This window comes from Emys orbicularis, chromosome 19, assembly GCF_028017835.1.
Source record: "Emys orbicularis isolate rEmyOrb1 chromosome 19, rEmyOrb1.hap1, whole genome shotgun sequence".
Lineage (NCBI taxonomy): Eukaryota > Metazoa > Chordata > Testudines > Emydidae > Emys > Emys orbicularis.
In genome coordinates this window covers 24,495,715-24,508,583 of record NC_088701.1, presented here as the reverse complement: position 1 = coordinate 24,508,583, position 12,869 = coordinate 24,495,715, and the positions used below count along the sequence as shown (strand labels likewise).

At 42.0% G+C, this 12,869-nt stretch overlaps 2 protein-coding genes across 2 annotated transcripts in view; one reads left to right on the top strand and one right to left on the bottom strand.

Annotated features, from left to right (window-relative positions):
- The window catches only part of ATF1 (activating transcription factor 1), a 34,828-nt gene extending 32,948 nt beyond the window's left edge, over positions 1 to 1,880 (top strand). Inside the window, exon 9 of the transcript XR_010562280.1 lies at positions 1,745 to 1,880. The gene's annotated coding sequence lies outside the window, so the exon portion shown is untranslated. The remainder of the gene's footprint in view (positions 1 to 1,744) is intronic.
- TMPRSS12 (transmembrane serine protease 12) lies at positions 709 to 11,374 on the bottom strand. The gene is made up of 5 exons (XM_065419062.1): positions 11,281 to 11,374; positions 8,859 to 9,057; positions 7,261 to 7,532; positions 5,120 to 5,262; positions 709 to 993 (listed from the first exon to the last, which is right to left on the bottom strand). Exons 1-5 carry the CDS (start codon positions 11,372 to 11,374, stop codon positions 709 to 711), a joined length of 993 nt encoding a protein of 330 aa, XP_065275134.1.
- Positions 11,375 to 12,869: the final 1,495 nt, after the last annotated feature.

Below are 12,869 nucleotides of genomic sequence, written 5' to 3'. Positions count from 1 at the left end.
ACATATGTATTTACCTGAAACTACTTTTAACAATTATTAGCTAGATTTCAAGTTGATGGGAGTGTCCTTTTAACCCAAAACCGTTTCTATAGAACTCTACTGACAGACTATTCTGGTGCACAAACGTGCCAGGACATGAAATAGTTAAATTGTTTTTTCCACAAACAAAACAAAATCTGTATCTATCTGGGTGGAAAATACATTTTATTTTAAAGATCCTAAGATGTTACAATATTGAAAAATCACTTACATGACAATGTCCCTTTAAGCCTAGAATAGAATACACATTATGATTTGCTTAAATTATACATTTTCTGCTTTACCTTAACAAACAAGGGACTGCTATGCTGTGCCAGCCAACCACTGTAATGCACATTTTCTTTAATGGTCCTTTATTTAATGAACAACAACTATAACCTTATAACAACATTCTATAAAACAGGGTGGTTTTCATCATGCTTGTAAAGTTCAAGCCCCACAGAATATACTAATGCAATTGTACAGTATCTTTCTCTATTGTGCATAGTTTTTACTTATGATACCTGTGATAATAGTTCAAAAAATGCTTTATTACAGGCTGTGTACATAGGTGAGTTATCTAGATAAAAGAAAAAAAACATGCCTTTTACTAAACAAGTAGCATTTACACACATTCATTAAGGATTCTTATTCATAAAAATCATGAGTGGCTGCCTGTTCATGCAGAGTTCAAGTGGCAATCTCAGAGAGGCCTCTGAAGTCTCTAGTACAACCAAATGATGTATGTGTCCACCCCACAGTCAAGAGAATCAGAGCAAGTGTAATGCTCAGGGTCCTGGTGGCTTTGCTAGCCAGCAAAAGACGAGCTTTTATCCACCTTTTATATCGAGACACACGTACATAGATCCCAGGAAGTTTGGGTCGGCCGCATCCAAATCCAAAACTGGTAATCCCTATCAGATAATATTTGCTGGTATCTAGGTGATAGCACACTAACGGTCCACCGCTATCTCCCTAACAAGAAAAAAATGACACCCCCCTGCATAGTTATTTCTAGTATTTTGAAATTCTAAGGCACAGACATTAGAATTAAGATTATAATTATCTAACTTTTACTAATGGTAAAAAGAAAACATTTATATCCAAAATATATGGATGAATCACGTTAAGTTTGCATCTGGTAACCTTAACCAGGCCAGACTATCATACCTACAGTAGGTTTCTTATAGTCTCTATTACTAAAGTTGTTAAACATTTATCTCCTCCACCAGTCTACATTCTAGCATTCAGATCACCCTAAAGCTACATATCTACAAATTAATAACTGAATTTAAATTCAGTTATCTATCTAAATTTTGCATATATGCAAATAAGTGCTCTGTTCCACTGTATAAACAGTAATGGCTCATAATCTGCCTATCAATTCCCAAATCACCTGTTCAAAGGAAGATTGTTGAAGAAGATAGATAGGATGGTAGACAGAATACTTGTGAATACACTGTCATCTTTATAGTTAATAAACTACTTGTCTTTCATATTAATGGGCCCAATATCTACACTCTAAGGCCCAAACCTTGAAGTCCTTTTGCAAGTTAACCTTTGACTTGAATACTGATTGTAAAACTAGCATGAATCAAATCAAGTTAAATGCACCTTCTTCATTGAAGCAGTAAATAAGACCGTTCTTCAGCCTCTACCATATGTGGTACGTCTTATTACTTATATGTTCCTTTGATTGTTAAGTTTTACTATTAATGTCTTCCAGGTCCATTGTATCGGTTATGGCATGAATTGAATCGTAATTTGTTCTATGGAGAGGTACTGTCGTACAAAGTTGCATGCTGTGTATTCCATATGGAGAGCTGGTTACATAACGCTTGCAGTGTAAACAGACCAGTACAGTAAGTATCCTCCATAGGACTAAGACTTTTCAGCTTGGAAAAGAGACGACTAAGGGGGGATATGATAGAGATCTATAAAATCATGACTGGTGTGGAGAAAGTAAATAAGTAGGGCCCTACCAAATTCACAACTGTGAAAAACACATCATAGACTGTGAAATCTGGTCTTTTGTGTACTTTTACCCTATACTATACAGATTTCACAGAGGAGACCAGCATTGCTCAAACTGGTGGTCCCAAACCAAAAATGGGGCATGGGGGGTCTCAAGGCTATTGTAGGGGGGTTGAGATATTGCCACCTTTACTTCTGCGTTGCCTTTAGAGCTGGGTGGCTGGAAAGTGGCGGCTGCTGTCTGAGAGCCCAGCTCTGAAGGCAGCGCCACAGCAGTAAAGGTAGCAGTACCATACGATGCCATCCTTATTTCTGCACTGCTTCTTGCAGCTGGGGAAGGTTCCTGGAGGTGGGTCTGACCCGGCCCCGGGAGAGACCCCTGCAGGTGAAAAGGAAGTCCCATCCCACACCAGCCCGTCCAGGACCAGCAGCAGGAGCCCGACATATGATAGGAGCCCTCAGCCAGGGTGCCCCTAGGCCTGCCCCTCCCTGGCTCTGGGCCCAGCACCCCGGTGCTCAGGAGTTAAAGGCGGCTTGGGCTGGCTCTGTGTGTGTTGGGGGAGAGGTGACCATGGAAACCCCCCCAACCACGGCACCCTGGGCCACCATACGGCTCATAAGGCCAGCCCTGCCCCCCCAAAAGTGAGGATTCCCCCCCATACCATGCCATCCTCACTTCTGCACTGGCAGTAGTGTTGCCTTCAGAGCCGAGCGCCCAGCCAGCAGCCGCAGATCTCTGGTGCCCAGCTCTGAAGACAGTGCCAGCACAGAAGTAAGGGTGGCAATACCACGACACCCCCATCCCCCCATGACCTCCTTTTGGGTTCTGACCCCCATGGTTACAACACCGTGAAATTTCACATTTAAGTATCTGAAACCATTAAATTTATGATTTTAAAAATCCTATGACCGTGAAATTGACCAAAATCAACCGTGAATTTAGTAGGGCCCTATAAATAAGGAAGTGTTATTTACTTTTTCTTATAACACAAGAACTAGGGGTCACCAAATGAAATTAATAGGCAGCTGGTTTAAAACAAACAAAAGGAAGTATTTCTTCACAAAACGCACACTCAACCTGTGAACCAGGGGGGTAGGCAACCTATGGCACGCATGCGGAAGGCGGCACGCAAGCTGATTTTCAGTGGCACTCACACTGCCCAGGTCCTGGCCACCGGTCCAGGGGGCTCTGCATTTTAATTTAATTTTAAATGAAGCTTCTTAAACATTTTAAAAACCTTATTTACTTTACATTCAACAATAGTTTAGTTATATATTGTAGGCTTATAGAAAGAGACCTTCTAAAAACGTTAAAATGTATTACTGGCACGCGAAACCTTAAATTACAGTGAATAAATGAAGACTCGGCACACCACTTCTGAAAGGTTGCCGATCCCTGCTGTGAACTCTTTGCCAGCGGATGTTGTGAAGGCCAAGACTATAACAGGGTTCAAAAAAGAACTAGATAAGTTCATGGAGGAGAAGTCCATCAATGGCTATTAGCCAGGATGGGCAGGGATGCAAAACCATGCTCTGAAGTGTCCCTAGCCTCTCTGCCAGAAGCTAGGAATGGGTGATGGGATGGATCACTTGATGATTACCTGTTCTGTTCATTCCCTCTGAAGCACCTGGCATTGGCCACTGTCGGAAAACAGGATACTGGGCTAGATGGATCTCTGGTCTGACCCAGTATGGCCGTTCTTATTATATAATACTAATGAGGAGTCTTGGTGACTCCACAATTGAATGGAACTCCAACAGCTTATCATCAGACCACAAGATGTAATAATAGCCTTTTATACTTATTTGCTTATTTGTTGCTTTAGTGCATAGTTTTGAAGTTAGTAAATGGTGTAAGAGATTTCAATAGAATCTCTTAGTAAAGAGTAGGGGAAGTTAGAAATACTTAATTTTCTTGTAATAATGATATTTAATAGTGTTATGACTTGGTTTTAGCAGCACTAAGAAATGCTAGAGAGACAAGGTGGGGGAGGGAATATCTTTTATTGCACCAACTTCTGTTGGTGACACAGCTGAGCTTTTGAGCTACACAAAGTTCTTCATCTAAGAGCTCTGTGTAGCTCGAAAGCTTGTCTCTCTTACCAACAGAAGTTGGCCCAATAAAAGATATTACCTCACCCACCTTGTCTCTCTAATATCCTGTGATCAACACGGCTACAACACTGCATACAATTATGAAATTTTATCAGTTTGATGCCAAAATCATAGTATTAAAACTTCGAAACATCAGGGCAATACCGTTGTGAAAATCATCACTACACACATAGTACACACCAATTAATTATAAACAATGGTAAATTAGAAAGAAATTAATATATATAGGGTTCTGGTGACTTAACAGTGAATCTTAGATGTTCATTTTACTAGTAACTTTTGTCTCATTTCCTCCTTTCCCTATTGCCTTTGCTGTATTTCATCTTTATTCTCTAAGACACATTGACTAAACGGGGGCCCATATATGCATAGGGCCAGATTTTCAAAAGAGTTCAACACCTACCAGCTTCTATTGTTCTCAATGAGGGGGGGTGATGAAGGTTGGTGGGGTGAAGATTCTCCATTGATCTCAATGGGAGATGCTGAGTACTTCTGAAAATCTTGCAACTAAACCACTTTGCTCACCAACATGTATAGGTATTTCTTGTCAAACACGAAGCATGGACTTATATTAAATGCACAGATTTAGTGTGGATGTACACTACATAGACACACTATATTTATATAATATAAATATATGCACAGTTTGGGCATATATATATACATATAAATAATACCTTTTGTATTTTATTGTAATCTTTGTGTCAAGCATTGCATAATTAAACAATTTGTCTTGTTTTTGTTCTTCCTTCTTTCTGTCAACTTGGTCTTTCCTTCTACTGTGTATCACTGTTTTTAAATTCAGATTATTTTTCTCTAAAATCATCATTCTTTCCTCTTGTTTCTCTGATACCTTTCTCTCTTCTGACTTGACCTTTGTTTTCTGTTTATTATTCCTACTGTATTAATGCCCAAATCCTGGTCCCAATGAAGCCAATGAGAGTTTTGACTTCAAATTTCCGTGGCAGCAGGCTAGGACAGTACATTTACAAATAGAAAATTCCAGTCTTACCTGACAGCTATCGATACCTCCAGATTCAAAGCCAGCACAAAACATATTATTATTAACCATTCCTTCATACCATTCAAAACCATTACAAATATCAGAAGGAATAATGTCTACTTGAGCTTCTTGTAATATAGGTGAGCCTTCACCTGTAATGGAACATAGAAGATGAAACATTTTGCTACTACAATTGTAGCATTTTTGTGCACATATTTTTCAGTTCAGTGGGACTACTCATGCTGAAAATTAAGAACATGTGACAATTTGGGGAATCTGTCTATGCAGAGTTTATGAATACTATTTGGCTTTAAGAAACTGCTTTATCATTGAATGTCTGTGTACCATTTGTATCAAGGCTGTGTCACATATCTCCCAGACCAGGCACGATGGAGGAGAGTCTTTAAATCGTGATGGTTGCCCATTCAAATGGACCAATGGGCTGGCTGAAGCTAGGCAAACCAGTTTTCTCTAACTTTTCTGCAGGGGCCTGGGGTCTGAAGGAGTGGAATTTCCCCAAAATCAGAACAAAAAGAAAAGGTTTTAGCGATGGGTTTTAGAAAAAAACAGAGACTCAGAGTGAACTAACGTGAGGCAGGGAATGGTGTACAGGTGTTCTATTGTTTAGTCTGGATCTATATAGTTCTTGTCTTGTGCTATCTAATGTGTCTATTTGCTTCCACTATCATGTCCCTGAAGAGGTAAACTGTAAGCCAGAGTTTCCTACAAGGTGGAACTCTGGAAAAGAGTGTGCTATGCTACTGGGGAGTCTGGGGGAGATGCAGTTAGACCGGGCGTTCAGCTCAGAAGCGATGTGAGACAGAGGATCTATACCCTACGTGTAGGCCTGGAGAGGTAGGGCCTGGATTCTGCTGAGTCTCAGGAAGCTTAAAAGCATATGGGCCTGGAATCCAAAGACAGTAGCCTGGTGTGTCCAGCAGGGGGATTTTTACCATGGCTGTGACAACATGCGTAAGTCATTGCAGGATCGGGGTGGAGGTGTTGTTTGACACATCTGCCTTTCTGATTCTGAAGAAACTTGTGAGATACTAGTACTTAGACCTGAACACTTTCAAAGTGCAGGGGCCATGTTGTGTCCCACAGGCTCATCTGACCCCAGATGCCCTTGTATCTTCCCTTAGGGAGACAGCTCCACTATAAAAGTTACTACCTGTGCATACTGAGTCTGTGCTCCCTGGTGTTTAGACAGGAGAGGAGAGAATCCTGTGCAGACCGGTCAGCCCCACTACTCATTTGGAGACCTACATAGCCTCAATCTTTCTATATCTAATTTACTGTTGCTAAGTATAACGTTTTTTCTAAGTGCTAATGTCTGGGAACTGAAACGAGAATCGAAAAGTCAAGTTCAGTTCTTCCTTCTATTACATTATCCCTGGACTAAAGACTACAGGCCAAACTATGCCCTCGGTTACACTTGTTCAGCCCTAGGTTGCCTTCAGTGGGGGTATAACTGAATTTGACTTGCAGAATGATTTCCTGGTGATGTACATGGAAATCTGAACCCAGCTTGACTTTCAGACCTTTTTGTGAGTTTGAGCTGCTGATGGGTAGAAAAAAATAACTTTTTACTTGTAAACTGAAAATTGTATATGAAAACACTGAACGCAATTTCACAATGTTAGCAGAACTGCACTTTAAGCAATCAAGTTTTGTGCTAAACAGAGCTGATTCCTTTAAGAGGGCTCAGTTGCACTGAAAAATACTCTGTTCTCTTCATTTTGACTTTTTACCAAAAAAAAATAATAAAAAAAATCATTCCTAATCCTAATAAACTGAGGCCCATAGGTAGAGTTTTAATGGTATTGTTATTCCAGGTAATAACACTTTCATGCTTCATCAAATTCTTTCTTTCTCTGGATAAAATGAAGGCAGTAGGAATACATCATGGTTTTTGTAATTAAAAGGAGGTTGCATTTGGAATAAAGCCAAGGAGAGCATGAATGGCAGCAGTATCTAGGAAAGAAATGCCAAAAAGATGGTTTCAAAAAAGCTACCCTTGAAGCTCAAAACAAAACCACATCATTTAAATAATGCCTTCACAGCAAGTAAACTTGCATTACTTGAAATCAGCTATTTCTTGAATCACCAGTTAGTTTAATAAAAAAAAAAAAAAGCAAGCAAATATTTACCTTTCTCTGAAATACTTCCCCAACCACTTATGAAGCACTTTGTTCGGTTGTTGATGTTTAGATGAATGTGAACAAAGGGTAAGCAGATGGGCTGAATATAGTCATTGTAGCTTACAGATTTATATAGTTTAAATAATGCAATATCATTTTCAAACGTCTCTATCCGGAATTCTGAATGGACAATAATCTCTCTAACACTATGTTTCACAGCATGTCTCTCAGGTCTGGAAATATCATGAAGGCCAATCACAACCTTCCAGTAGTATGGATCCCTAAAAGAGAATCAACAATTCATTTCTTACATCTGTAATACAATAAATAAATTACTTGTTTGCATTCTTTAAAATCTGTTTTGTTTTGTTGGCAGCTTATGCACATTTGACAACATGCTTTAAAAATCCCATATTAAATATTTTTGGGACAAGTTCATGATAGAGATAGCTGAACTGAGAACACAGATTGCCTCATATTTGGCACGGCAAATCCAGATCAATATTTTCAATTAATATTCAGATTTGGCTGCCCAGCTATGCCTGTGGAGCTCAGCAGTGAGTTGTTTAGGAGAAAAGATACAAACATATATTTTTTTATAGAAATGTTGAATGCTTAGTGAAAGAAGCATGGAATCTTGACAGTAAAAGAAACAATAATGGAAACAAGATCTTTAGTAAAGAAGTCTAGAGGTGAGATTCTAAGAGGTGCAGCTCAGTACTTACAGCCAGGGAGAAGCAAAAGTGGCACTAAGCTATCTTTGCACCTTCTAGATTCTGGGCTGCTCTGGGGCTGGAGAGGTACGCATTGTAACTTAAGATAGCTCTAGGGGCCTGTCTAAGGATGTGTCAGTAGATTAATAAGCCTCTTTTGAGGCGTTTATTACTGTACTGTAAAATGAAAGTTTAGCCTCTGATAGTCTTTTAGTATTTTCTAAATAAAGGTTTTACAACCTAGTAGAATAAAAGAGATGAAGTAGTGCTTACTTTAGAAAAACTGAAAAATCCCCTGCAAGGTTTGCTACCCAAATATTGCAACATTTTGCTAGTGCAGTATAAGGTTACTGGACAGTAAAGCTGATTGGGGGGGGGGAAATATTCCTGGAAAAAATTAAAACTTTTAGTAACAAACCTGAAAAATCTTGTCAGAAAACCTCAGTCCACTCCTAAGCCTGCCCTCTGTGTTGGCACTGTTGATGTGGAGCCTCCAGCCCCAGCCAGGCTGGGGATGCAGAGACCTCCAAACACAATTACTCTAGCTACAGACCCTCTGGTAGAGGGCAACTGAGGGCCTTAAGTTGCACAGAATGTCTTAGGTGGTTCCTCTGAGCCAGAGTGGATTCCAACACTAGGGAATATTGGGACACAGGAGTCAGGTGTTCAGTGCTCAGTAATTGTTCTACAATCTTAGAACCCAATCCATGCGAGTCTGGCAAAACTCCCACTGATTTCCATAGTGTAATATCTGGTCCTCCATTTTGCTCAAGGATAATGCTGATATGATTTAAAATGATGCTATGGGAGTTACAGGTGATGCATTTCTGGTCAATTATACCTTTCTCGCACTTAAGTTAACGGAGTATTAGAGTATGAGAATTTAATACATACATTTGTCGTCTAACACAATGCGCTGCTGTCAGCACTGAATACTCATTAACTAAAGATCCACCGCACAGATGTTTAAATCCTACACCATATTGGTAAACTTGGAGACTAACTTGCCACGGCCATGCTCCGAGCTGTGCATCATGTCCACCTACGATCCGAGGTCCTGATATCATATCCACCAGTACCCGCTCTCCACAGGCTATAAAACAAAACACAATCAGTTAAATTGTTCAGATTGCAATATGAGGATTTTGTGCATTTCTAGTGATTTCTGCATGGGTTTTACAAAAGGTTTACCAATGTTATTACAACTATTTTTTGCATTCCCATTTAGAACCCTGATTCAGCAAAGTGCTTGTGTGTGCGCTTAAGTCCATCACTTCATCTATGTTTAAGTGCTTTGCTGAATAGGGATCACTTTAAGCAAGTGGTTGAAGATAAGTATGTGCTCAAGTGCATTGCTGAATCAGGAACTAACTGCCTTTAAGATATGTACAGAAAGTTGCACAAAAGTATGTATTGTAGTGGTGTCTTATATGATATTGTGCGCTTATAATGTGACTGTACCAACAATTAATTAAAAAGTATTAATAAAAATAGTGCAAACTCTTCTTTAAAGCTATGCAAGAATTTTGAAATTATTTCAAAGTGAAAAGTTTGTGACTTTTAACATTATACTTTGTATTGATGTCCAAGGTCTTCAAAGAACTTTACAAAGGGTGGATAGTATTATCTGAGGTGGGGTAAACAACATAATACAGCAGGTTAGCAGCAGAACTGGCAACAGAATCCACCTTATCTGCATTTCCAGTTCCCTACTCTAAACACGACATTCCTGCCTTCTGTACTCACAGTATTTACTCTGGTGATGAAGCATTTGATCATGTATTCGGAGTTAGCTTCAAGCTTGGCCTACGGAGTCAGCTACCCAGGATACCTATCTATCTTAGGTATTTATGTGGTCCCCATGACCATTGTATCTGAGCGCCGTAATGGATTTAGCATCACAACACCCATGAGATAGGGAAGCACTATTATCCCCATTTTACAGCTAGTCTTTGTGTCTCAGCTCCCTAAGTGACTTGTGGATCACACATGAAGCTTGTGACACAGCAGGGAATTTAACCTAGGACTTGAATGGCCCAGGCTAGCACCCTAACCACTAAACCACCCTTCTTTTCCATACAGATACCAAATGTAAAAAGCATAGGTCCTGGAACCAGGGGGTTAGGGGTGCGGCAACACCCCCTGGCTTGAAGTTTGTTATCATATACATGGTTTACAGTTTAGTTCAATGGCTCTCAGCACCCCTACTATACAAATTGTTCCAACACCACCGAAGGTAAGGGGCTATCAGCATATGTTGGGATTCCCTCCGAGACCTTTTCAACTCAGCTTATTGAGAATACTTTGTCTGGTTCTGGGAGAACACTTCATCCAGATCACTGGGATCCAAAACACACAGTTTGACTCTGGATTTCATCATTCGGGTTCCTTTATTTGGCATGCAGCAAAGCTTGGCTGAGTTGATCAGCAACTTAACCTTCCAATTATGCCTCTGATCACGTAGGCACTGCTTGTGGGGACTTGACGAGTGCTGAAATCCTTTTCCGAATCATGTGAAATACTTTCGACATACCATCTCCTACTTGAACCATGTATTAGAGGGGTAGCTGTGTTAGTCTGAATCTGTAAAAAGCAACAGAGGGTCCTGTGGCACCTTTAAGACTAACAGAAGTATTGGGAGCATAAGCTTTCGTGGGTAAGAACCTCACTTCTTCAAATGCAAGAAGTGAGGTTCTTACCCATGAAAGCTTATGCTCTCAATACTTCTGTTAGTCTTAAAGGTGCCACAGGACCCTCTGTTGCTTTTTACTTGAACCATGGTACTCTCGTGACCCAACCTCATACTTGGGCCGAGGGGCGAATACTTTAAGGCCCGATGCATTTGCACCCGTATTACTCTGGCACCAGAGCGACGTGACGCAGCACAAGGGAGGTGGGTGCAGCAAGAAACCCACCAGCCCCTCCAACAGGAGTGGGCACCCCCCACGGACCGCACGGGGCCAAGAGTGGGCACGATCTGTGAGTCTGTGACAAGGAGCTGGAGCCTAGGCCCTTCCAGCACATGCCCTGCCATTGCTCTGTGATTCATGGGTTATGTCAAGTATGCACTGGAGATACAGGGGAAGGTTGTCGCACAGACTCATGGGCCATGAAATTCTTGGGGGGGGGCGGAAAGTCCTCTCTGCGCAAGCGCCGTCGTGTCGCACCAAAGAGCAATGGGAAATTTGGTTCCAACAGCGGGCAGCGTGGGCGCGCGCAGCGCGGGTCCCGGGGCCATGCGGTGCCTGAGGCACTGCCCGCCCAAGCCGCTGCGACGCCACTCGGCCTCCCGCAACTCCCAGCCGCGGAACCTTACTGCTCGTGGAGCTCCACGGGGCCAGGCTCCCGGGGCCGCCGCCCGCTCGCAGCAGCAGCACCACCAGGGCGGCGGCACAGAGACTCGGCCACATCGTCCTGGGAGCAAACAAAATGGCGGCCGGTTCTCGTCCAACGGTTATTCCCCGGGCGCCGGCGCGCGGCTGCTGGCCACGTGACCAGGGAAAGGCGCCATGCCCTGGTCGCGTGCTGCTGCGGTGGCGGCCATGTGGCAGGGGGGCGCGCGGGGCGGGGGGAGCAGCCCTGAGGAGATGTCAGGCCCGGTCTGAGAAAGGGGAAGGGGCAGGCGGGGACAGAGTGTGGGGCGGGGGGGAGAAGGTGTGAGGCAGGCAGGGTGGGGTTGGAGGAGAGGAGTGGACAATAGGATCGGGCCTGGGGCACAGTTTGGGGAAGGAGGGGTTGAGTCTGTAGGGGGAGAACAGGGGAAGACGATGGGGGGGGGCTGTCTAGGGGGACAAAAGGAGAAGGCGCAGGGTTTGGTGGAAAGGGGAACAGGTGCAGCAGTGGTGATGGCTTGGGAGAAAACAGGTCTATGGGGAAGGGTGGTGTGAGGGAATGGGGGTTGCCTTAGCAATTGGATGCAACAGTTAATTGATTTCTGTGGTTTGGGGGCGTGGGCAGGAGAGGAAGAGAGAGGTGTAATTCTCCAGTAGCAAAACCAAACCACACACTTTCAGTTTGAAAATTCCATGTTTTAATTTAATTTCTCCGAGAAATTGTTTCTATCAACTACTCTAGTGACTTTTTTTCCCCTTTGAGAAACAATATGGTTCTATCATAGAATAACATTGCTACGGGACCACAACTTTTTTGAACAAAACACACCAACATTTTTCTTTGCAAAGATATACCTACTGCTGAGAGGAATAAGGATTTCAGTCATTCATGCATCACAAGAACTGGGCAGAGTAGCTACAGGTTAGTGTTTATCAGTAATGTTCTCAGTAATTGTAGGAGAGCAAAAAGTCTTAACAGAGATCAAGATTGTGAGACACATGCTGCCAGAGCCCTGCACCATTTGTAGGGGTTTCAGTGATTATTCTCCCATACAAATACTAAGCAAGGCTTCCTGTTTTGCCTATAAGATCTGCTGCAATCATAATACAAAGGTACTATTGCTGCAGATGGGGGTGAAATCTTGGCCCCACTGAAGTCAGTGGAAAAAACACCATTGACTTTGTTAGGGCTAGGATTTCACCCAAGGAGAAATTGTATCCTTTAGACCTCAGTTTTGTCAGCATTGATTCACAGTATAATTTCTGACTCATTTGACTGGTTGGGTAATTAACAATATAAAAATATCACACAAAGTGGTAGACTTTGACACAGGCTTAAAAAATCTTCCAACATTCCAGTGCAGTAGCAAAGTTATAGTTAAATTGATTATACTACCACCTCAGCTATCTGAATGGCATGAGATGTATTAAAATAGCTTGATAACTGTTACGAAAAGAGCAGGGAATGGTTAATATTAGAGAACGTTGCATCCTCTAGCCAATAAATTTTTGCAGCTGAGTGGAGGTTATATGTTATTAGGGTCAAGTACCTACCTACTAACCTATGGTGAGT

Excerpts from the sequence above, each read along its gene's own strand:
- TMPRSS12 (XM_065419062.1), bottom strand. The coding sequence starts at position 11,374 with ATGTGGCCGAGTCTCTGTGCCGCCGCCCTGGTGGTGCTGCTGCTGCGA. Across the intron at positions 7,533-8,858 it reads CATTGTGTTAGACGACAAAT|GGATCCATACTACTGGAAGG; the intron begins GTATGTATTAAA and ends ATTCTCTTTTAG. Across the intron at positions 994-5,119 it reads GAGGTATCGATAGCTGTCAG|GGAGATAGCGGTGGACCGTT; the intron begins GTAAGACTGGAA and ends TTTTCTTGTTAG.